Source organism: Etheostoma spectabile, chromosome 22, assembly GCF_008692095.1.
Source record: "Etheostoma spectabile isolate EspeVRDwgs_2016 chromosome 22, UIUC_Espe_1.0, whole genome shotgun sequence".
Classification (NCBI taxonomy): Eukaryota; Metazoa; Chordata; class Actinopteri; order Perciformes; family Percidae; genus Etheostoma; species Etheostoma spectabile.
Window position 1 is genome coordinate 9,682,115 of NC_045754.1, and position 23,158 is coordinate 9,705,272.

Consider the following 23,158-nt stretch of genomic DNA (forward strand, 5'->3'; position numbering starts at 1 on the left):
ATTCAGATGTGTGGCTATAAGGAAAAATGAAAAAATAAAACAACGTTAATAGTAAAAATCAGCAGTTGGTGTTGTAGCTTGCATTTCTGAATTCCTTTTGCCATGCACTAGAGTATTTTTTATAACGTCCTTAACACAGAAAATTCTGTTAGGATATATTATGTTAGAAAATTATATTTAATTTCTCATTGGAAATGATTATGCTATCTGTGTAAAGGTAATTTTACTGAAAAAATAAAGGGCTTGTCCCTAGACTATATTACAATGACTTTTAACAATCAAGGTGCAACAGCTAAATTAGAAAAAATACAGTCTCCTGAATTTTAACGTGTATAAAAGACACCTTAGTTCAAAAGCTATTCTGGGAAATGTAGGAAACCAGAGCCTGAAATCTGAAGTTGAGGTAGGAGAGGCAGGTTTAGGGGAGCTCACTAAAAAGAGGAAAATGTTACAAAAGCCATGCAAGAATTAGCATTTTAACATGATGTTGTCTTTTGAGACATGTCTTCAGTTTTATGTATCATCAGCATCTACACTCCAACACTTTCTCCACCATGGTTCCACCCTGTCACCCTGTCACATTATGCTGCACTGTTACGTGCCCCCACCTACCCACCACCTTGTCCAGCCACATCCACCCTCCCTCCTCCTTCTCCTTGCACAGCCTGAGGTGGGGTGTAGACTTCCTCTAATTTGGGTCAGTGCGATCCAATTCAGTGGTTGTTACAAACCAGCCCAATGTCACACACACCCACCTCCCATTTCCCTCCCCTTTCCTGGACACAAGGCGTGTCGGCATACCCACATGGTGCTAAAGGTACCGACACACACACCTCCCCCACTCCATCCAAATCCCTCTAACTGCACTGAGTTTCTCTGTCTTAATCTCAAAGCAGCTAACCTGGCAGTGGAATTGCTCTGTTGGATGGCTGACCAAATTTCAATGCATAGACTATGAATTATTTAGAAAAATTAGTTTTGTTAAAATACACACAGTCCCATGATACTTTGTATTCATCTCATACACACATTGATGCCAGATTAGCCTTCTTTTGTTTTTCTTCCTGCCCTGCTTAGCTACAGAGAAAAAGGAGTTGTGAGATTTCCTATGTGTCACATGAACCAAAAAATACAAAACGTTCCTACTGTATTTCTGAATTGTTTCACTCAGATCTGAAACACTGAACACACACTAGGGCTGGATGACATGGCTGAAATCACTCAGCATTTTGCAAATAATGTAACAAAGTAAAACTTCATCAGGAAAAAAACTCTGTACATTAAACATGAGCTCTATTTTATTAGTTAGAAATCATTAAGGAAATGGCTTAGTATCTTTATGAGATACGATTCCACTGAAAGTCAATAAATAATAATATTGAATTTGAGCACATACTGTGTAAAACAGACCAATCCTGCTGCTGTGATAATTGTCATAGTCACTCCTGCATATGTTCCCTAAAGTCTCTCTGCATTATAAACAGTATAACTTTCAGCCTTTGGATGCCGACATTCAATGGCCAGCTTTGTTTTGAGCGGCATGCTCTGTTTTCCCTTGTGAAACACACTCACTTACAATCAGTAAAAATGCCAGTGTGTTTCTTTGCAGGCAGACATATTGGACATATTGGTTCATAATCTTTTCTATTTTATTTAATTACAAAGGATGGATTTGGGCTTTACTATAGTAGCATCTCTACTACACAACCCTAATCTACTGTACATGTAGATATAAGAAAGGCTACAGCCCATATGAGTTATATCATCCAATCTCAACGCACCAATCATTCCATCTGTTCAGTGGAAATGTAAAAGGTGATGGAATCCATTGGCATTGTTACTAAAGTACAGTGTTGTTTCATAGAGGGTTGTTGCAAAGCCTGCACATCCACAGTCATTGCATTTCTACTTCACTCACCTGCATGCTCTCCTAATCCCAAATGAAGCCTGCTCACCCCCTCACACGGATGTCACGGGTTGGTCATCTTGTCTTCATTTTTCACTTCTAGTCAGATGAGGACATTTTACTGAATTTGATAGGCTGATGTACTGTTTCTGCTCAACTTTTCTTTGCCCTCTGGATGTTGTGTGATTTAGAGGAGCTGTGACTTGTGAACTGATCTGTTGCCTGTTGAAAACAAACAAACTGTTGTGCTTTTCTCTGCTAACTCCTGTAGGGGGCGGCATCCCTCATGGTGTGTTACCGGAGATGGGGCCGGGGGGTAACACTGGTCAACTAACCGAGCACAGGCCACGCTGGACGGGCACGCATGAAACTGTCCAGTCCCTCCCTGACACTATGCAAAAGTGCAGTAAAGCTCAGGCTGACACTGAAGCCAGGCAGGGGGCCGGGGCGGCTAGCTCGTCCCTCACACAGCCCAACCCTGTGGATAGTAAACGCAAGAGGGGCAAGCGTGGCAGTGTGTCCTGGGCCCCTGACCTGGCAAAAGACCTGGTGTCAGAATCTGTGTCAGACTCAGTTTCTGAATCACTAACTGACATAGTCACAGCCACACACATAGACCCAGTCACTGCAGAGATTCAGGGTGTAGAGACAGTGAATGAGTCGCATGCCCAACAGGCACGTAAGTTCTCTGTAGATACTTCTGCTAATCGGGACACAGCGACGCCCAGGAGAGAGTCGGCAGGTGAGCACTGTTCACAGAAGGAAATCTTTTCAACAACACCACAAAAAAACAAAAAAACCTTTCTCCGACTTTGAATCCATGAAACTATTCTACCCTGACTTAGAGATTTCCCTTCTGCGAGGTTCTACTTTTACATTCACATGCTTCTGAAATAGTAATCAATAAACAACGGGTGAAGTACTCTACTGGTATTATTCTTCTCTTTAAGGTAAGTAAATCAACACCAAACTTTAACACAGTCACGCTTCTTAATGGTTTTACTGGCCACCACTTTCCCACAACCTCCTCCCTGGGTGCCTCGACATCAGTAACCTGGCACCTCAGGATCTGCCATCACATTGAGTACCCAGAGCACTTTAACACACAAATACACACGCATACAATTAATTCCTGGCACCTTGTCCTTGAAAAGTGGGTCATCCAACCAACGCAAGAGCAGGACACTACCAAAGGCAGACCCTTTTGGTAGCGCACTGTGTATCCTTCAGATATCCACCTCTTTGACAATTTGACCAATTTCTCACCCCTAAATAGGGGACAGTATCAAGTTGGAGTGACTATTTGTGTACGACAGGCCAATTTATTATCACCATGTTACATGCTTTGAGAAACCCTTAGGTCACAGTTATTCCTTCTTTCAAGTCCCAGAAATGACTGTGTCCTTCGTTGGAATTTTCCTTCTTTTATAACTAGCCTATTTTACCCATTCTAATAGCATAAAAAATAGTTTGAAATTTGGGGAAATATGTGTATTTGGTATGTGTTTATTAGCAAGTTTAAAATGTTATATCTTGTTCTCTGAATCTGTTCAAAAACCAAAGTATAAAACTGATCTGTTTTTAGGCAGGCGCACGACTACCTGTCCTGTCTGGTTTTCACACTTTGGTATTTGCATGAATCAAACAAACAAGATACAACATGCTTATAAGTGAGCTTTAGTCAAATACCTTTTAGGACAGTCAGGCTAGCTGTTTTCCCCTGTTTCGAATATTTATGCTAAGCTAAGCTAACTTAACCTGTAGCTTCCTATTTTGCATGCGGACATGAGAGTGGAATATTGTTGTCTAACCCTCAGCAAAAAAGCGGACAAAAAACATTTTTCTTTAAGAAAATTATGATACAAATGCCTGATATAAAAGTCTAAAGGTGCAATTGTGTTTTGTGATATTCTGTTGCAGCAGGTATTTGCCTACTATTGTTTTATTAAACTTTTACACAATCGAGTGGTGACTTCAGTGATGCTTGGGCCATGGCAGAAAGTGAGTTGTAATGCAGCCAAACCTGTTGCAACTAGAAAAAGAAATCAGTAACGGGATGCTGAAGGTCAACATCAACAATAAACTTTTTGCAAGAATTTCAAAGATCAATGATTATAAATAAATTATGAAATGCGAAAAGCATCTAATTGTAGTGCTTCAGTTTCCCAACACGACACCGTGTTCCCCTAGTAAGGCATTATGGTATTAGTATTGGTATTAGTATGGTAGTAGTATTAATATGTGTTTTCTGTCATCTCAGCTTCCCCTGCTCCACCCTATGGCATCACTGTCCTGGAGTGTGTGTGTGACTCCATGGTGCTGGCCTGGAAACAGCCGAGCTTCATTGGCGGGGCAGACATCACTGGCTACTTTGTGGATTACCGTGAGGTCATTGATGGCGTGCCGGGGAAGTGGCACGAGGCCAACATCAAGGCTATCAGCGAAAGGGCCTACAGGGTGAGTTATTCAATATAACAACCCAAATACAGGGTTCAGTTGATTAGATTTTAAAGGACAATTCCATAAGTAAGGTTTTGTCTTCATGCCCCTTTGTCTCCAGGTGTCTGACCTAAAGGAGAACAAGAAGTACCAGTTCCAGGTGCGTGCAGCCAACATGGCAGGTGTCGGCATCCCTTCACTGCCCAGTAACACCTTCCTGTGCGAGGAGTGGACCATCGCCGTGCCAGGTTGGTTAGACGTCCTGTTTAACACACTGAGAAGATGCTTTTATGAACTCTTTTTAGAACATCAACAGAAAAGAAATATATTTGTTACAGATATATCTTCATGTTCTCACCTCCTTAAAATTAATTACACCATCCACATTATAACTAACTATATATAAATTAACTATAAAATAAACTAACCATTATATAAATATTATATTTAAGTACTTTATGGAAAACATACAAAGTTATTTAATGTTAAATTGAAAGTTTCAATCACAGACGGGTCAAAGGTTTTTCACGTCATGCTATTAAGTATAGTAAGGTAAGATAATATAATGTGTGTAATACATATGTATAATATATTTTTATTTGTCCCTATGGGAAAATGAGTTTTGGACTCCGCGCTGCACTTTAAATCCAGCAGCATAAAAATTAAATACATGTCTCAAGTCAAGCTCTAAAGTCCTTAAATTTGTTTCAAGTTGGGAATGCAGCTTTTCCTCTTGCTTGACTGGCTGCCAATGATTGAAAGGACATCAATTATCAGTTAAAGAAAAAGTTAATTTGCAGCACACTTATAAAACATGTATGTTTTTGAAAGTCATAAGACCAAATATCATTTGCACGTATTACTTTGACTTTGTCAAGTGTAAGATTCTGGACTAAAGTTGGATTTGAGTCCAATTAGAGGAATTCCACAACAACATCATGACGTTTTTTTTTACTAATAGTTTATATAGCCTATGCGTCCACATCCTCACCTTTATCTGAAGCAAACAGTCTGACGTTAGACAGTCTTTGTCCACATTAAATCAAGGAAGTATATGGAACAAGAAAGCAGTTTTCCATTTTACTGTGTATAATTGTTAACCCAATGCCTGTGAGGTATTTATGAACCTCTTAGACACTAGTAAAACATATTTTAACCTACTGATCAGCAGTTAGTTTTTAGCCAGCGCATGTTTCTCATTTTTTCTGTTTTGGACCACAGGACCTCCTCATGACCTGCAGGTAAGAGAGGTGCGAAGCAACTCTCTGGTGTTGCTTTGGAAACCACCTGTGTACCAGGGCCGCGATCCGGTCAACGGATTCTACGTTGACATCAAGGAAGAGGATGCGCCAGAGGAGGTGTGGAGAGGAGTCAACAACAAGGCTACGGAGAAGACGTACATCAAGGTCGCCATCGTCTGGCAGAGCACTTCTTCTTCTTCACTTACATGTGTGGCAGCAGTTGAGGTGTAATCTGATTATTTTCTTTCATTTTGCAGATTAAGAATCTGAAGGAAGGAGAGAGGTTTGTGTTCCGTGTGCGCGCTCAGAATAAAGCCGGTGTTGGAGAATGCTCCGATGTAACAGAGCCGGTCCTCGCTCTCACCAAACCAGGTAGGAAAAAAATGTTTGATGGTGATAAACGGCTGGTGACAAACCCATTATGTCAAGCTGTGACACTATACCGTCTCTGGGTTTCAGGCACCAAGGAGATAGAAGTAGATGTTAATGATGATGGCATCATCTCCCTGAACTTTGAATACGGTGACTTGACCCCCGACTCTAAATTTGTGTGGTCCAAGAATTACGAGGAAATCACAGACCAATCCCGCCTGACAATAGAGACCAAGGGAAACAAGTGAGATGACTTTTTAAAATTATTTGATCAACACTCTATCACTTAGTAGTCTTACTTATTATAACCCCTATGCTGTGTTTACCCTGCAGATCCAAAGCGATTTTCAACACTCCTGGGGAGGAGGATATTGGCATTTACTCATGTCTTGTCACACACACTGATGGTGCTTCATCCAGCTACACTCTTTCTGAGGAAGGTGGGTTACAAATTCACACATTTCAAGAAGTAAACGTAATGAAAACAACTTCAGTTTTTTTGCTTTAAAAAAAAAATCCTATTTATGAGTCTCTTTTTCACATCTTTGTCAGAGTTGAAAAGGCTGCTGGAGGTCAGTCATGACCACAAATTCCCCAGTAAGTGTGTCGGCATGTAAGCACAGCTGTTTTCTTTTTAAGTATGTCATGGACTGGACTGTTTATTTGAGCTGGCTCTCACTCTATCTTCAAACTAGTTATTCCCCTGAAGTCAGAGTTGGCTGTCGAGCTGCTGGAGAAGGGGAAGGTTCGCTTTTGGCTCCAGGCGGACAAGATTTCCGCTAACGGCAAAGTTGACTATATCTTCAACGAAAAAGCTCTCTCTCAGGGCGAGGTCAGTAAACAGTTTGTATTCACAATATATATATATATATTTTGTGTAGGTGAGAAAAGTTTTAAGAGTGCTGTCTATGTTTTGTAGAAATACAAGATGAACTTTGACAAGAACACCGGCGTGATTGAGATGATCATGGAGAGTCTGACGCCGGCAGATGAGGGCACCTTCACCTTCCAGTTGCAGGATGGGAAAGCTACCAACCAGTCCAGCTTGGTACTGATAGGAGACGGTAAGTTCAGTCAAACAATAAAATCCTGGAGATGATCTTAGTTACAAATTCTATTAGGATGGAGTTCAGTGAGAGTTTTGTTTAGTTTCAATTCTAAATAATATTTTAGAGGCTAAAACTCATTGAATACTTACTTTTTGGCATAGAATTATGACTTAGTGGTGCAAGAAATCAGATGTTGGCAGCTTCAGTTCAAACATATTATACCAGTTGCATGATTAAGATTTACATGCCACTGAGTTCAGTAAGCTCAGCTTAACACGCAATAACAAATCATTTTTTTCTTTTTATTACAACAAAGTTGAAACAGTGATTCTATTCCTATCATTATTTTATCAAAGCATTGTGATGAAAGACCCACAAACACTTCTGTTTATATGAGTGAAAACATTTAACGTTTAATGTAACATTATGTAAAATATGTTTACTTTAAAAAGCGCTTCTCTAAATGCAAATTAAAAATTGGGCTACTCATTTGATGACTGGCCCAGTTCAAGGCTCTGATTGGGCGACTATTTGTCAGTCCAATAGTAATACTGATCCCAAACCACCGGTACAATCATGTTATCACATAATTAAACAGCAACAAAACATGTATTGGTGTAGATGAAGTGTTGTTTTGAGCCATAAAATGTTAACATTGTGAACTCTTTTTATTTGCAGTGTTCAAGGAGCTGCAGAAGGAATCAGAGTTCCAGAAGAAAGAATGGGTCAGAAAGCAAGGTGTGAGACACTCACTGCGGCCCTAATTATTTCTGCCCACTCATGTATTACTCATGTATTTAGAGCTGCAACAAACAACTATCATTATTGATTAATATAGTGATTACTGTCTGGAAACAATTAGTTGTGTTGTCTATAACATGTTAGAAAACAACAACAAAAAGAGCCTGATTTGACATCTTTTAATGTCTTGTTTTATACATTGCAAAGATAGTAAGGACAAAAGCAGAAAGATCCTCACACTGGAGGAAATAATTGGCATTTTAGCTTAAAATATCAAATTGAACAATGAACTGATTATGAAAATATTTGCAGATGAATTTCCTTTTGATCAACTAATCAAATAATTCACTAAACGTTTCAGCTCTACTTGAGTCGCTGTTGAACTACGTTTACGTGATACTATTTCCATTTTTGTAACTGTCATGTTCCAGGTCCTCACTTTATCGAGTATTTGGGTTACGAAGTGACACCGGAGTGCTGCGTTATACTGAAATGCAAGGTGAGACCGAACTTTAAATACTTTTATGCTGCTTTCTTTTTAAAGAAATACTTTGACTGTTCATTTTAATCACATCCTTCTGTTGCGATGTGTTTCAGGTCGGCAACATGAAGAAGGAGACCTCTGCCCATTGGTACAAAGATGGACGTGAGATCAAATCAGACGAGCATCTCGGCTTCACTGAGGGAGTGCTGAAACTGGAAATTGCTCAGGTAAGATTATGAGAAAGGAAAGATGTGTGGAGTGTAAATGTATGTGTATATGTATATTTATGTACTGTATAATTGTCAGTTCATTTGCATATATAAATGTTAACGGTGGAATTCTTGCACAGCTCTGTTTATGTCTACATTTCAAAAAAATATATGGATCCTTCAATTTTTATGGGATTTTTTTTTCCTTCAACGTTGGTCCACAAGAATCAGGTCTTTGAGTAAGTTGGAATAAAAAAAATCATCAAAAGGGAGTTGGTAATACGTTTTTTAAAACTAATTACACTAAACGGTTTTGTTATAACAACCAGCATTACTCCTTAAAGAAATTACATATCATATTTTAATACCTAACTATGCAATTAAATGAATTGATTCCGTTATAACTTTCTTTCTCTGCACTGTTCTGTCTTCTTCTACTCTGTTTTCATTTCTTTCAAATTTTATTCAACCCTCTTTTCCATTTTACACCTCACAACTCATTGCCATCCCACTGTGTCGTCCCTAAAAGTCTGTCCCAGTGTCATTCAGTTACATGACTTGCTTCCAGGTGGTCTAACATATGAACGTGATGTCACATGTGTCCATTTCAGCGCGGCTCCCCTGCAGGCACAGCAGACTATGCCGACGACCTAATCTGGAGAAGACTAAAAGTGTGGAACAGTTATCTGTTGTCGTCACGGGCCAACGGCCACTTCTGGTTTTGCCGTTCTGCCTGAGAATGCTTTATTTATTCATGTTTGTTTGTTTGTTTGTCAGTTGGCTTTTTTGCTTTTGCGTCATATCCGTGTTTTCTGCAGAACCCATAGCAGAAGAGAAACGCTTGCCTTGTCAGATGAATGCAAATCATATTCTTTGTTCGGTGTTGTTTTTACGACTGAATTTGACGTTCCTGCTCTCTTTGTCAGATTTCCAAGAAGGACGCTGGTGTGTATGAGGTCGTTCTGAAGGATGACAGAGGAAAGGACACTTCTACATTGAATTTGACGGATCAAGGTAACCTTTGAGAGTCTCATACTGAGCTATCCACTCATGACTGTAGAAAATATCTCTTAGGATGATGATTTGTTCTCTCTAAGGTTTCAAGGACTTGATGAATGAAGTTTTCAGTTTCATCGGTAAGAAGAGAAACATTTAGTCCATACATTGGTGCTTGATTTATTTCATTTTTCAGCTTGACCCGAAAATAAATATTTGACTTGCAGCCAATTCCTCCACTCCACTGAAGATCACAAGCACAGATCAGGGCATCCGCCTCTACACATTTGTCAGCTACTACAACGATTTACTCCAAGTGACATGGCACTACAAGTAAGTTCTGAGGCTACATTGCTATCTGTGCAAGCATGTGTATATTTTTAATTTAAATTATTTAGTTGCAGCAACTCTAAGCAATGCAATAAAGATGATGTATTTAAGAAAGATGGTTCCTTTAAAAAAAATGCATTTGTCATTAGTTCTAGTACTTTCTGTATATTGGTACCCTTTTTACAATAGTACAATATTTCAGAGCTTTGTCCACCACTTATCATGTTTCTGTGTTTCCATGTGTGGGATTCAGGGATTCAGCCATTGCCTTCTCTGACCGTATAAAGAGTGGTGTGGTGGGAGAGCAGCTGTGGCTGCAGATCACAGAGCCCACAGAGAAAGACATGGGCAAATATGCCATTGAGTTCAACGATGGAAAAGGTGGCCTGAGAAGGACCGTTGAGCTGTCTGGTCAAGGTGAGACCATCACCACATTTGAATCTTCTCTCTTAGCCACATTGATTGTATGTTTAAGTTAATGTTGTTCATTTTACTGTTTCAGAGAACAATGTTTAAATTGTGTTTTTTAGGCATTAATGACTTCCAATAGACCTCTTGTACTTCATTTAAAAAAACCCAAGCCTTCATTTTGCAACAACCTGTTTTTGTTTTGCAGCATTTGACGATGCTTTTGCAGAATTCCAGAGACTCAAGTAAGTTACTGACTTCTCGATCATGTTACTGGCTTTACAGTATGTAGCTGCAATCACAGCATGCACATGTTGTCAATATAAACTTACAAGTGATTTGAGTTACTACATGAAGGTCTATGCATGCAGATTAAGCCTTAACTTTGACTTCTGATTTTAAGCACCTTTCATCTAATGTGTTCTTTCTTTCTTTCTTTCTTTCTTTTACTTCATCAGAGCTGCTGCTGTTGCAGAGAGAAGTAAGTGTTTTGTGTTTGCAGTGGCTTCGTGTTTGTCAGTTTTTAGGTCTGGATGAGGTAACTGTTGAATCATCAAGAAGACCCGTCCTTCATGTATTGCTTAGAATAATAGCATAAAGTATAATGGAGTTTAAATGCTACAACTGGGATTTTAACTCAAAGACCACAGAACCCTTAGACTTTCCACAAAATACTGACATAGTCCTGTAAAAAATAACTGATTACGTTAAAAGAAAGAAATTATTCAGAATATATACATTTGTTTAAAGCTATAATGCGCAACTACTTTATATCAATGAACATCTGTTACTTTTAAGCCATTGCCAAATGAGTTGAGACAAAGCTAATTAACCCTATCAGCTCCACAGAACTCTCTCTGTGTTCTCCATAATGCTAGGTTTACAAAATGGTGTCATCCAGTGACATTCACACACAGCATCTCGAGGGATGCATTTTACGTCAGTGCTGAGAAAGAACAGCAGGGTTCAGCTTTGGAGACGAAGAGGAAATCAAAATTACAATTAAATTACCTCTTCTGAAGAGTGTTTGCAAATGTGTAGAGGTGGGGTGGGGGTGCGATCAACAAAGGCTTGTGTCATGAGGATGCTTCGACAGTGTTGTTGTCATTACTCAGAATCCCCCATGAGGCGTCAGAAACTACGCACTATAGCTTTAACATGTAGCTAACGTGGTCGTTTACTTTTGATTACCATAGTATGAAATGTATTTATTGTAATTATTTAAGTGAACATTGTTTCTTTCAGGTCGTGCTCGAGTAGCAGGAGGCCTGCCTGATGTGGTCACTATACAAGAGGGCAAGGTAAACTGTTTCAGCTACTATTATCTGGCCTGCAACGTCATGACCGTTATAGAGAGACTGACTCTGGGCTTGAACATAGTCTATATCCACAACGTTCCACTTTGGGATTGCTCCGTTGCTGCTGGATATTCCGTCAGATCTCACTCTTTACGGCGGGATGTCCGTTTCCTTCCGCTTTCTTTGTGTTGGAATTTTAAACTCCGGTGGATTTATGAGGACTTTGGTTAACTGCTCCTCAGATCTCTGCAGGGTAAATCCAGACAACTAGGTTAGCTAGATTATCTGTCCAATCTAAGTTTTCTGTTGCACGACTAAAACAACTTTTGAATGTACACAATCCACCAAAACAAGTTCCCTCTCAAGGCCCATGACAATTGTGATTGGTTTAAAGAATGCTGTGTGGACTAGCCAGACCTTCCTCCGCACCGCTGTGGAGGAAAGTCTGGCAATGCGAGACTAGCCTGAACATAATTGTCATTATTGTATAATATTATGGTTGTTTAGTGCATGTTATCCTCTTACCAGGCTCTCAATCTCACCTGCAACATTTCGGGCGACCCGGTGCCAGAGGTCACATGGCTGAAGAATGACAAGGAGATCACGTCCGACGACCACTGCATCCTCAAGTTTTCGTCAGGCAAGTTTGCCAGCTTCACCATCACCGGCGTGAACATGTCGGACTCGGGCAAGTACAGCATCCTGGTGAAGAACAAGTACGGCACAGAGAGCGGGGACTTCACCGTAAGTGTCTTCCTCCCTGAAGAAGCAGGCGGCAAGAAAAAATAAAAGCGGTCCAAATCTTGTCGTAAATATGTATAAACGAAAAAACACTGGAAACAGTTCAGGGAAAGGAACAGGCTTGAGGATGTGTAATGTTTTTGTGTAGACTATAAAAAAAAAACGATAGAGGTGCTGAATCTGAAATGAAATGTGAAAGTTCAGAGAGAAATCCAGTGTGGTGAAACGTTGTGACATAAAATCATAATAACATGTATTATGGTCCAATAATAACAAAACTCCCTCACTCCCTCACATGTCTCACAAAAATGTTACTGGTGCAATTTTTTGTTTTTGGTTGAGTAAAGTATGTGTTGATAGAATGCAACACTCAAACATAGGAAAAGAAATCATGAATTTAGTATCGTATGTCTTTTAAAAAGCCAAATGGTTTCCATGTTTTATCCCATTTGCTAATCCTGCATACTTTACTGCCAAGGAACAGTTTCAACAGCTTTTCTTTCAAGAAGCAATTTATTTTAGTTTGACTTGAAAAATGCTTGAGATACAGAAAGTCAGGAATAGCAGTGATGAGTCGTCTTCCCTTTTATGCTGATATTGTTGCATGTAGGAAGTCCTGGTGCATTCATATGCTGGTGGTAATCTAGAGCATCAGAGTTTTTAAATTCTGCTGTCAAGCTTTCTGCTTTCAACAATGGCGACTGAATTACCGTCAAAATTCGGAGTCATTTTTTAAACAGTGTGTCCTGTATTTCAGACACAGGTAGACAAAAGCAGACTTCTCATATTTTATATTGTATCCGCTGTGTCTAGTAAGCTAACTTAGTTTATGTTAGCTCTGTAAGTTGGTTGCTCAATGAGTTGGAAACGCCGTCCCCGATTGACCTTTCATAAAACGTTTGCAGCCTGTTTGTATTGTCAAACTGTATGTTTTCACTTTGAAAGAGAAATGGCTTTTTGGAGGAGGATGTAACATAAAAGTAATGCTATCTTTGCCAAATCTAACAAAAGAGCAGGACAGAGCCACTAACGTTACCCAAAACTGTGATAGGCTTGTGTAGAAATACTACATACAAGCTAGGCGTAAACTTTTCTTTTACATTTTTACACAACATAACCTGGACCCCGAAAACTATGATAGCCTATCTTCCTCCCTAGCCTTGGAATTAATGCTGGGTAAAGTAGAAGTTAACAAAATTAGTTGCAAATGGGCTAAAACATGCATTGTGTCATTTCATTAGATTTTACATTTAGTCCTGTTTAATATTATTCATAATCATTTGAATGTTGTTATCATGACATCACTTCCATTGTTTCACAGTCTGTAGTGAATACTGTATGTTTGCCCACTGCCCATTGTTATGAGATCCCCTTCACAGCCCTTCATTAATGATTATAATGACTCCTTCATTATGATGATAGGCACTGTAGCGAAGACCGTTAGACTACTGTTCATTATCAGTGTTTACTGCATCACTTCCTATTCCTCTGTTTCTTGATGACACTAATAAAAACCAGCATGTGCTTCCCCTCTTCCTCCTTCTTTTCCTCTTTGAGTTGTCTCACTTTGGTTTGAACCCTCCACCCTTCAATGTTCACTCTCTCGTTTCAGTTGACTTCCCTTTTTCACTCCCAGTCACAATTTCTGTAGACTTGGACTGCCAGATCAACCACCAGCATGGAGACAACCCCTCTCTTTACTGTAACCATCACGTGCTTGATTGATGATGCTCTGGAAATAAAATAAATAAATAATCCACTTTAGATGAGCACAAACAGAGCAAACAAAAGCTCACCTGGTTGGAATAGAGAGAAGACCAATGCAGTTTCCCCTTGTTGTCTGGTCACCAGCATCAAACAGTACCATACTGTAGAAATATATTTTTATTTAATATAAAAGTGGAAAGTAGTAATTTTCCTCATCAATTTAAAATGAGTGCTCTGCCAAGAAATACTCCAGCACATAAGTGCCTGTTAAAAACAAGTTTTTGTATGTTTTTAACAAACAAGATATAAAATGTTATTTAGTGAGCTTTAGAGACGCTGTTAGGCAGATTTATTGATCTTTGAACAGAGCCAGGTCAGCTGTTTCCCCCTGCATAGGCTATGGTCTTTATGCTAAGCTGAACTTCTGCTGCCTGTAGCTTTCAATTGAACTGACATGAAAGTGGTTTCCATATTCTCATCAAACTCTCAGCGAAAAAGCATGTATCTCAAAATGTTCTATTATACCTAACTATTCATTAACCAGACCAGGAATACTGTATGTTTGACGTTAAGTGCTAAGTGCTGTCTCTATGGCTAAGTCAGATATTAGTTTGAGAGAGAATAGATTTTATAACATTGACAAAGGCTCTCATTAGAAAGTAAGCTGAAATTATTAAAATATACATATATTCATTACATAGGGTGTGCTTACTTTTATAATTTGAGAATCACTGGTTATATCCTTAATTGTGTTTCAGAGTCAGTCAGTCATTTGAAAAAAATTCTAGATATAATGCAACAGAGACATCCCTCAAATGAAGTGGGTTATAAAATGTATAATATTAGGTGAAAACATTTACCGGTATGCAAGTGTATCTGGATTACTTTGGCAGTCAGTGATAGGTCTGACCTCACTGTACGTCCTGGGTAAGTAGGCTAGCAGACATCATTCTTTGGCTGCTGTGTTGGTTAATTCTGGTTTGAACACGATTTTTTGATATCTAACTCCAGTTTCTCTGCTCTCAGCTCGAAATCACAGAGGGAACACCTGACTTGGGGGTAACTTCATACTCGACTGATGCAGAGGGAAATGTGGTGTTTGGCCCAAACACCCCTAAGGAAAGGATGAAAACCACTGTAACTGGAATAAAAAAGCAGAAGCGAAAGGGTGTGAAATTAATTGTGTGATGTCTGAAAAATTACAGTATGCTGTAATATTGTCGCAACTGAGATCAAATGTTTACTCATGATTGTTCTCTTGCAGATTCTGTAACTAAGACTCTTCAAATGGAAAAGGTTGAAGACAAAGATAAGGGGAAGGCTACAGTTGAACCCAAAGCTTCAGATTCAGAACAAACAGAAAAAGCAAAAGAAGAAGTTGCTGAGCAGCCTTTGACAGCTGACCAATCAGAAGCCCCTGAGCAGCCTGCAGACAGAGTGGAGGAGCCTGGACCAGTAGCTGAAACACAGCCAGAAACATGGAGTGAATCTAATTGAGAAAAGTATTGATTATAATTACATATACGTACATATGCTACAAGTTTGATGTGGGCTTTTGAGCTTTTGATTGCTGTGTTTCCAGTTTGACGTTGCATTTGCTCACATCAAATATTAATGATGATGATATTCCACATTTGTGTAATTGAATAGGTATCTTATGCATGAACGGGGTTAGGAAGAAGTGTATTAGAGGGACAGTTCAGGTTAGATGGTTCAGAGTCAGAGTGAGAGAGGCGAGATTCAGATGGTTTGAAACATGCGCAAAGGCTGTGGTCCGCTGTGGTGACCCATAACAGGAGCAGTCAAAGAATAAGTATTTTATGGAAAATAAGACTACCTTTTGTTTTATATGATGTACTTAAAAATCTCACTTTACAGACCACAGTTTTATAGTTTGCCTGCATTTGATTTGGATATTTTGTTTGTATCGGGTTTATCGCTTTTTGTCATTTTTGATTGAATAAAGGAGCTGTTGAGATATTTATTGGTTTAGTTGGTCACACTTGTTAGTATGTAGTGACAGAAGACTTTGGGACATATCGTACAGAGGGACACAGACATAGAGGCCCTACAGAGGTGAGGCACTGGAGGGAAGAACAAAGTTAACACGATAAATGCTTGAGATGAAACAGGGCAGAACTAATTCAAATCAACACATTGTATAGGTCCAGGCGTACAGGCCACTGCTGCTTATTTTAATACTCAAATGATAGAAATTTATCTAAATATTTGGTTAATGCTTGATTTTATTTGACCACTTAAATATAAAAAATATGAAGAGAGTACTCTGTGTCATACATTAAAATACATATATAGTCACAGATGGGACAATAAAGCCCAACAAACTTATTTCCCTTGTGGTCCCTTTAAGAGCAGGAGAAAGGACAAGTGGCAGCAGATCGCACGTCAATCATTCATCATACATTAAACAAATTCATCCATGTTAAACAAAATAATTAACAGTAAAAATAGGTAATTACTTTGATTGGCACCTAAGTCATACTTTCAAACCCTGTTTAAAACTGCATGTGCTGGGTGCCCAGATAGCTCAGTTGGTAGAGCAGGCGTCCATATATACAGGTTTACTCCTCGAAACAGCGGGTCCAGGTTTGATTCTGGCCTGAGGCCCTTTGCTGCATGTCCTTCCCCTCTCTCTCCCCTTTCATGTCTTCATCTGTCCTATCAAATAAAGGCCTACAAAGCCCCAAAAAATAATCTAAAGAAAATAAATGAAGAAAAACTGCCAATGCTTCTAACTGTCAGGAGTGTAGCAGGTAACCGGTTTGAGGTATTATTAAGCTTAGATACAAGCAAATTACACAGTAAGGCTTGTAATGTACTGCTAACTGACACATTTCAGGGACATAGCAAACAAAAGCAACTCATGACCTAAGTTTATAGGCGCTTCCACTAAATGCAAAAGCTGTGTTTTTATGCTAAACTATGCTTCAAGGTCCGCAATCTAGGAAATCCCTGCGTAAACATCATTTACTGTAATATTAACAGTCTATGGTGAACATCCCGCCAAAGTCTGACTCAGCAGGTGTTTTGTGAGGAACTGAAACGTTCTACTTCCCCTGCAGAGCTAGTGGATGGTACACCTAATTTGTTCCTCCTTACATTTAATTTGTCAGACAGGATAAGGCACTCAAAGCAAGCAAATTGCTAAATATCTCATACCACCTGCGTGCTGCACTTCATTTCAGTGCAGAAACAATGGATTAACTCTACAGCATCCACATTTGATCAAGTCTTATCACTTAAAATAGGTTCAAGTTAACCTTTCGTTATTTATTATCATATGCACAACAATTACAGAGAAGCAATGGTTGGAAATAGAAATCTTAGATCTCAACTTCCCTCCAACAATGCTCATTATTAAATGTGTACAAAAAAAAAATCACATGAGTACAAAAAACAGAATCTATGCCATAAAATAGTACAGAAGTTAAAATATAGGGATATCATCTATGTTAATATAATCAAGTAACATATTTGTGGTAGACAATAAATGCAAAATTAAAAAAACAAAAAAACTGTAATGTTAAAATGAATATGAATGACGAGTAATAAATATTCTTGTGGAATAAGGTTTACTAAAATTAAATGTTTTACATTGAGGATTTGTTTTATGGGGACTACTTTGTCTGCAGGAATCAGGCTTTGTGTTTTTGTTCTGGTGAAAAAAAAAACAAAGCCTGATTCTGGTGAACCGTCATTGTATTTATTTATCATTTGCATGCAGTGCCTGACAAAATATATGTAACGTGACAGGAGAATCACCCAGTACTCTACATTATCGGATTATATTTAGGAGTTTCTTGATACATAAACAGTCTTATTGATAAGACTTTTTTCTATCTACCTTTTGTTAAGTCTGTTGTAACAAATCTGGGAGTAAAAATGGATTGTGATTTTCAAATGGAGAAGCTGATCAATTCTGTTGTGAAAGCAAGTTTTATTCAATTTAGGCTTCTTACTAAGGTTAAGGCCTTTTTATCCCTCACAGACTTTGAGAGGGTTATACGGTAAATGCATTCATTACAACACGCCTTGACTATTGTTATGCTCTGTATGGAGGTGTTAGCCAGGCCTCCAACTTTCGGCTACAACTGGTTCAAAATGCTGCCGCTCGTCTCCTTACTGGAACTCGGAAGCGAGATCACATCACCCCTGTCCTTGCCTCTCTTCACTGGCTCCCAGTTAATTTTAAGATTGATTTCAAGATTATATTGTTTGTTTTAAAGCCCTTCATGGACTAGCTCCAGTCTATATCACTGATCCGTTGAAGCCACATGCTCCTTCAAGGTCATTAAGGTCTGCGAACCGGTTTCTTCTTGTTGTCCATAAAACACGGCTCAAGTGCAGAGGGGATCGGGCTTTCTCAGTCGCAGCCCGAGACTGTGGAATGAATGGCCTCTTCATGTCAGACTGGCCCCCAGCCCTCTGCTTTTTAAATCACGACTTAAAACACATTTTTATTCCTTGGCTTTTAATCCGGGACATGAGAACTGTATGTTGTATTTGTCTGGTGTTGTATTCAGTCTATTTATTATTTCATGTCAACGTAAAGCACTTTGGTCAACCTCGTTGTTTTAAATGTGCTTTAGAAATAAAGTTTGATTGATTGATTAAAAGTAATTTAACTACCTATATCTCTGACCAAACGTCGATCATATTTTCTACCACCCTATGCTTTGTGGAGTCAAATTTGTGATACTTTTGCTTATTAAAATATGAATTAGTAGATTTGTCAGTGTTTTATTTTAGAGAGTGGACTTTGCAGCTTTAGAGTGCAGCGAGCTATAAACACACTTTCAATAAAAGGTTGAAGACAGCGGTTGGCCTTTGGGGTTTTTACTGGAAGTAACAGTGAAACTTTGACATTACATAAACAAAAGTTAGATCAAAGGTAGCCTAATGTAAGAATGAAACAGAAACAAGAAACAGAAGTAGACCTACACTGTTTTACATATTCAGAGCAGGAACTGTTGTTTAACTTAATGCGGCTGCATCATTTAAAGATTTTAGTGATATTTTAGTGATATGCTACTTTTATTTTTAGATAGCCTACATTTTTCATCTATTTATTCGGGGGCTTAGAGGTTTAACAGTGCGTGAAAACGTCCTCACAAATCTTTAATAATTGACGTAATAAAGTATCCTAGCCTACCTCAGCATACGTCCTCTTGCGTTTTAATCACGTGCAGCCTGAGCGCTGCAGGGTCACGTGCAGTGTCGGCTTCATCACAGCAGCAGAGACTCGGTGGAGGAACAGACTGAAGGTGTGTCTGCCTGCGGGTGAGCCTGTACTCCGGGAGGTAGGGTGATATAATGAGTAACGTTCCTCTGTATATGCTCATTTAACAGTTCCACATATTAAAACGACACAGCAAGTGTATTAATGCTTTTATCGTCGCAGCGCAGTTATTGAGACCGTCTTCAGGAGACGTTTTGCGGCTTGTGTAAAACTTGTGAGTCCTGTTTGATGCTAAACGTCGCGTGTGAGGTTTTGTGATAGCGGAAATTATCGATAAACCAGGACAAGTAGACCCTTTGTGCCCCATAATGTAGGTAAACCGCACATTTACTATACGATACGTTGTTGCTGTTTCTAAAATAGTATTTTTTATTTAAATGTCTGTTTTGTCAAATTAAACTTGTAGCTGTGTCCCTAAACGCAAATCTGAAGACTTAATATCCACAGGTGCTTATGTAAAGATTGGACTACATTTTGGCAATGTCGTTAACATTATGGGGTCCATGGATACGTTTTTTATGTTATAGTTCTCATACTCAGTCACTGAGGCTATGCAGGATTTATCATTTGATTATGTCTAATAGAGTATCCTGATTTATGAGATATATATATATCAGTGTTGTGTATCATATTGAAATTGTACCAGAGTCAGTACGAACTGAGATTTAGGCTACATTAACTGCTGTCTTTTGCTTCATAAAGTCTGCAATACAACTGTATGTGCAGTAAATTATATAATAGACTATATTTGGTTCTTGACTGTAAGACTTTTTATAGCCAACATGGTCAATTTGATGAGTCTACTGTAATACAATATGGATTAATCAAATACAAATAATTGTAAACTGCAGCCTTAGTTTCATTATCAACATTGTGGTGTTTGATTTGTCAGGAAATGGTGGTTGAAATAAAAACCTGCAGTTACACAACGCTGGTCAAAAACAACACTGGTTGACGCAGAGAATCACATTGTACACCTGGATGTAGTGAGCAGGACAAACGTGCAGGGACAGGGAAAAGCTAGATATGTCCTAATCTTGTAAACAGGATTACCCCCTCTTAAGGTTCCCTGTGGGATGAGATGTGGTTGTGCTGGATGTGTTTTGAGTTGTCCTACTGGGCATTTAGCAATGCAGCACAAAACAAAAGCTTTAGGGCTTTGGTCAGCCTTCTGATTGTACTGTATCCATGGAGACAGCTTGATTATTGTCTTAATATATGAAATTGTGGCGCTTTAAACTATTGGGTCATTGCAATTTGCTTACAGTGAATGAGAAAAAAGTATAGCCACAACATGCAGGAACAACCCCTTTTTCTTACAAAGGTCTTTCTCTTTCTGTCTTGACATTGAAACAGAAGTTGACAAAACAATCTCAACCACTTCCTCTCGGTTTCTGGAACATGCAAGCAGTCTTCATCGGCAGAAATGACACACACACACACAGAATGCATGACTTTGCAGAACATCATCATAGACTACTGAATGATTTTTATTCAGCCTGCAGCAGAGGGGTCTATATTAAGTGCTGTGGGAGTTGAGGATTTTACTAAATGTGTTGTGTAGAGCATGCAGACAGTGTGTAGTCAGCTCACTAGAGAGATCTGGTTGTGCAGCGTTGCTATCACGACTGATGACTCTCATCTAGACTCTTCTGCTTTGTCCATAAAATGAGCACTTTCACTCTACAATGTGCTGCGGTTCACTGAGGGGAAAGTCACAGGCAAACACAGTGTGCCACTATTATCGACTGGTAGCATAATACACTGGACGCCTGCAGTAACCTTTGTTAGTTACATTTGGTATTATTCAGTAACAGATGTGAATGTATACATTTCTGTCATTATAAGATGGCAATTACAGTCAGTCGGACTTCTAATTCTTGGGTCAAGACTGAAATATCTCAACAACTGTTGGAAGAATTCCTGTTTTATTCAGAAATTAAAAGTTATCCAGGCCAGAAGATGAAGTCTACTGACTTTGGTGACTTTACATGTTGCTCCACAAACTGTTAAAATTTAGTTTTAGTTCATGACCTCTAACACAGCTGATTGAATTACTGTTAGCTTCACGTCAGCTGAGATTAATGCTAGCATACAATAGTGTGCTTAAATGTGCTGTATATGGTTGGTCCCACACTAACATGCTAAACACAGTTTTTTTAATGGGCTTTTGTCATTGTTTCTCACATTATAGAGTGAATGATTCCTCTATTAGACAAACAAATCGATTAAAATTTTCCTCAAGCTGTTGTGAGGTCTCTGTAGAGACTTTTCGAGCACATGATGGCGGTCACAGTGGGTTGTTGCAAAGAGACTTATGTAAGCGTTTTAGGACTCGGGCTGGAGTTTGTGCTCAGTCAGAGGGGTTAGAAAGGTCGTAGGAGCTGTTGTGCATGACACAGAGGAGCAGTTTGGCTGAGGAGAACAGGGGAGGGGAGGGGAGGGGAGGGGAGGAGGCCGTAGCTCAGCTCCTGCTGCATGACATGGAGTTTTTAGGGAGGTCACCTGTAGCGCTGCAATGCTGGTAGCATTTTCATTAGTAAAGTGTTAATCTTTTATCAACAGCTAGCTGCCAAAAGTCTGCTGTGAACCTTCTCCTCTGGTAAACTTAACTTTTTTTTAATCCAGAGTCTATTTCTAACCTAAACTAAACACCTGTAGACTACCCTTTCATAGGGGTTTCCAATAATGGATAAAATATGTTGAATTACCACATGGATGAATAAAATTATACATAATATTACTTAACAATCTTCTCTGTTGCAGTAGCTCATCCGCTGCCAATTACGTTTTACATGAGCACAGCGGACTAGCTCGGCTAATAGCAAAGTGGATGAGCTAAAACAAAACCTTTCTATATGAAGTCTAACTGTGTATCTTAGTTTGCGACATAAAGTAAAATTTGGCAAATTCTTGTAAACTCAGTTGCTGGCTGAGATGAACCAGCTCCTCCTCCCTCTTTCAGTGTTAAATCCACGTCTTATTGTTATGAACGTCAATGACATCGAAAGAAGGACAAAGGTATGGATGAATGACTGAGACTGCCTGATGTCTGTGACAAATACATCTTTTGAATCTTCAATCTTTCTAAATTTCATTCAGTATGAGTTTATAAGAGTGACTTTGCTGTTGTAAACATTACGGTTGCTGCTCTACTAGTCTCGTTTTGCCAGACCTTTCTTCACAACGCTGCAGAGGAAGGTCTGGCTAGTCTACACACACCATTCTGGGATGGAAGAGAAACATGGTTTATTGCTATTTCTTTAAACCAATCAAGAAAATTAGTGGCGCTAAGTGCCGGACGGAGCCACAGTGCCGCTGCAAAATAGCCTCGGGAAGGAACTTGTTTTGGTGGAACATGTTTACGTTCAAAAGTTGTTTTAGTCCTACAACAAAAAGCTCAGAGCCAACAACATCGACCTGTGTATTGAGGAAGTGAATCCACTGATGGGCGATATCGGATGTAAAACCTTATACTTCTTGAAATCAACGACCAATAGGAAAACACCAACACTGACATCACACTCATTATGACCAATGGCGGACCTTTATCACTCGGTGACAGAGCGACAAAGGGACAGAGTTTCAAGGTTTTAGGGCTGACCCAGGCCTTGCCGGACCATGGTCCAGCCAGAAAGAGCTAGAGTGGCTAGATATATTGACCCAAATTAATATTTTTTGTAATTTTAGTGTGTGTTCCTTGTGCAGACAGAAATGCACACTGTCCTCTCTGCAATTGAGAGCCTGATTAAGTCTCCATCAGCTCAGGACTCTTTTGAGGAAAATGGGACAGAGCCGCTGTGTTTAGGGACCGTTTGCATTTCCTTTGCAGACTATTCTGACGCGACACTGACCTGTTAAGAAGCAAAAAAAAAAGTAGCGTGCAGTTTCATTCTGCAGGTAATGTAGGTGTGTTAAACCTGTTTAAGCAGTTATTAAATGCAGAATACAGTCTTTACATATACAAATGCTGTTTT

General features: G+C 39.2%; 2 protein-coding genes across 12 annotated transcripts in view; both read left to right on the forward strand.

Annotated features, from left to right (window-relative positions):
• Positions 1-15,902, forward strand: part of myom1b (myomesin 1b) — a 32,433-nt gene extending 16,531 nt beyond the window's left edge. For 3 of the 10 annotated variants that reach the window (XM_032504325.1, XM_032504322.1, XM_032504320.1), the window contains 24 exons: positions 2,178-2,195; positions 4,167-4,363; positions 4,467-4,593; positions 5,567-5,751; positions 5,844-5,958; positions 6,046-6,202; positions 6,292-6,398; positions 6,511-6,555; positions 6,654-6,790; positions 6,878-7,022; positions 7,686-7,745; positions 8,180-8,247; positions 8,346-8,459; positions 9,053-9,112; positions 9,368-9,455; positions 9,539-9,577; positions 9,665-9,770; positions 10,021-10,184; positions 10,384-10,420; positions 10,634-10,656; positions 11,421-11,476; positions 12,002-12,217; positions 14,948-15,091; positions 15,185-15,902. In XM_032504325.1, the coding sequence (XP_032360216.1) occupies positions 2,178-2,195; positions 4,167-4,363; positions 4,467-4,593; positions 5,567-5,751; positions 5,844-5,958; positions 6,046-6,202; positions 6,292-6,398; positions 6,511-6,555; positions 6,654-6,790; positions 6,878-7,022; positions 7,686-7,745; positions 8,180-8,247; positions 8,346-8,459; positions 9,053-9,112; positions 9,368-9,455; positions 9,539-9,577; positions 9,665-9,770; positions 10,021-10,184; positions 10,384-10,420; positions 10,634-10,656; positions 11,421-11,476; positions 12,002-12,217; positions 14,948-15,091; positions 15,185-15,418 (2,642 nt within the window). In that variant the 3' untranslated portion in view covers positions 15,419-15,902. Of the gene's footprint in view, positions 1-2,177; positions 2,196-4,166; positions 4,364-4,466; positions 4,594-5,566; positions 5,752-5,843; positions 5,959-6,045; positions 6,203-6,291; positions 6,399-6,510; positions 6,556-6,653; positions 6,791-6,877; positions 7,023-7,685; positions 7,746-8,179; positions 8,248-8,345; positions 8,460-9,052; positions 9,113-9,367; positions 9,456-9,538; positions 9,578-9,664; positions 9,771-10,020; positions 10,185-10,383; positions 10,421-10,633; positions 10,657-11,420; positions 11,477-12,001; positions 13,746-14,947; positions 15,093-15,184 lie in introns of those variants that run through there. The other 7 variants (XM_032504318.1, XM_032504321.1, XM_032504323.1 and 4 more) reach the window with 7 other exon arrangements.
• A 3,203-nt stretch (positions 15,903-19,105) lies between these two features.
• The window catches only part of LOC116672455 (phosphatidate phosphatase LPIN2), a 13,199-nt gene continuing 9,146 nt past the window's right edge, over positions 19,106-23,158 (forward strand). For both annotated transcript variants that reach the window (XM_032504332.1, XM_032504333.1), the window contains exon 1: positions 19,106-19,242. The gene's annotated coding sequence lies outside the window, so the exon portion shown is untranslated. The remainder of the gene's footprint in view (positions 19,243-23,158) is intronic.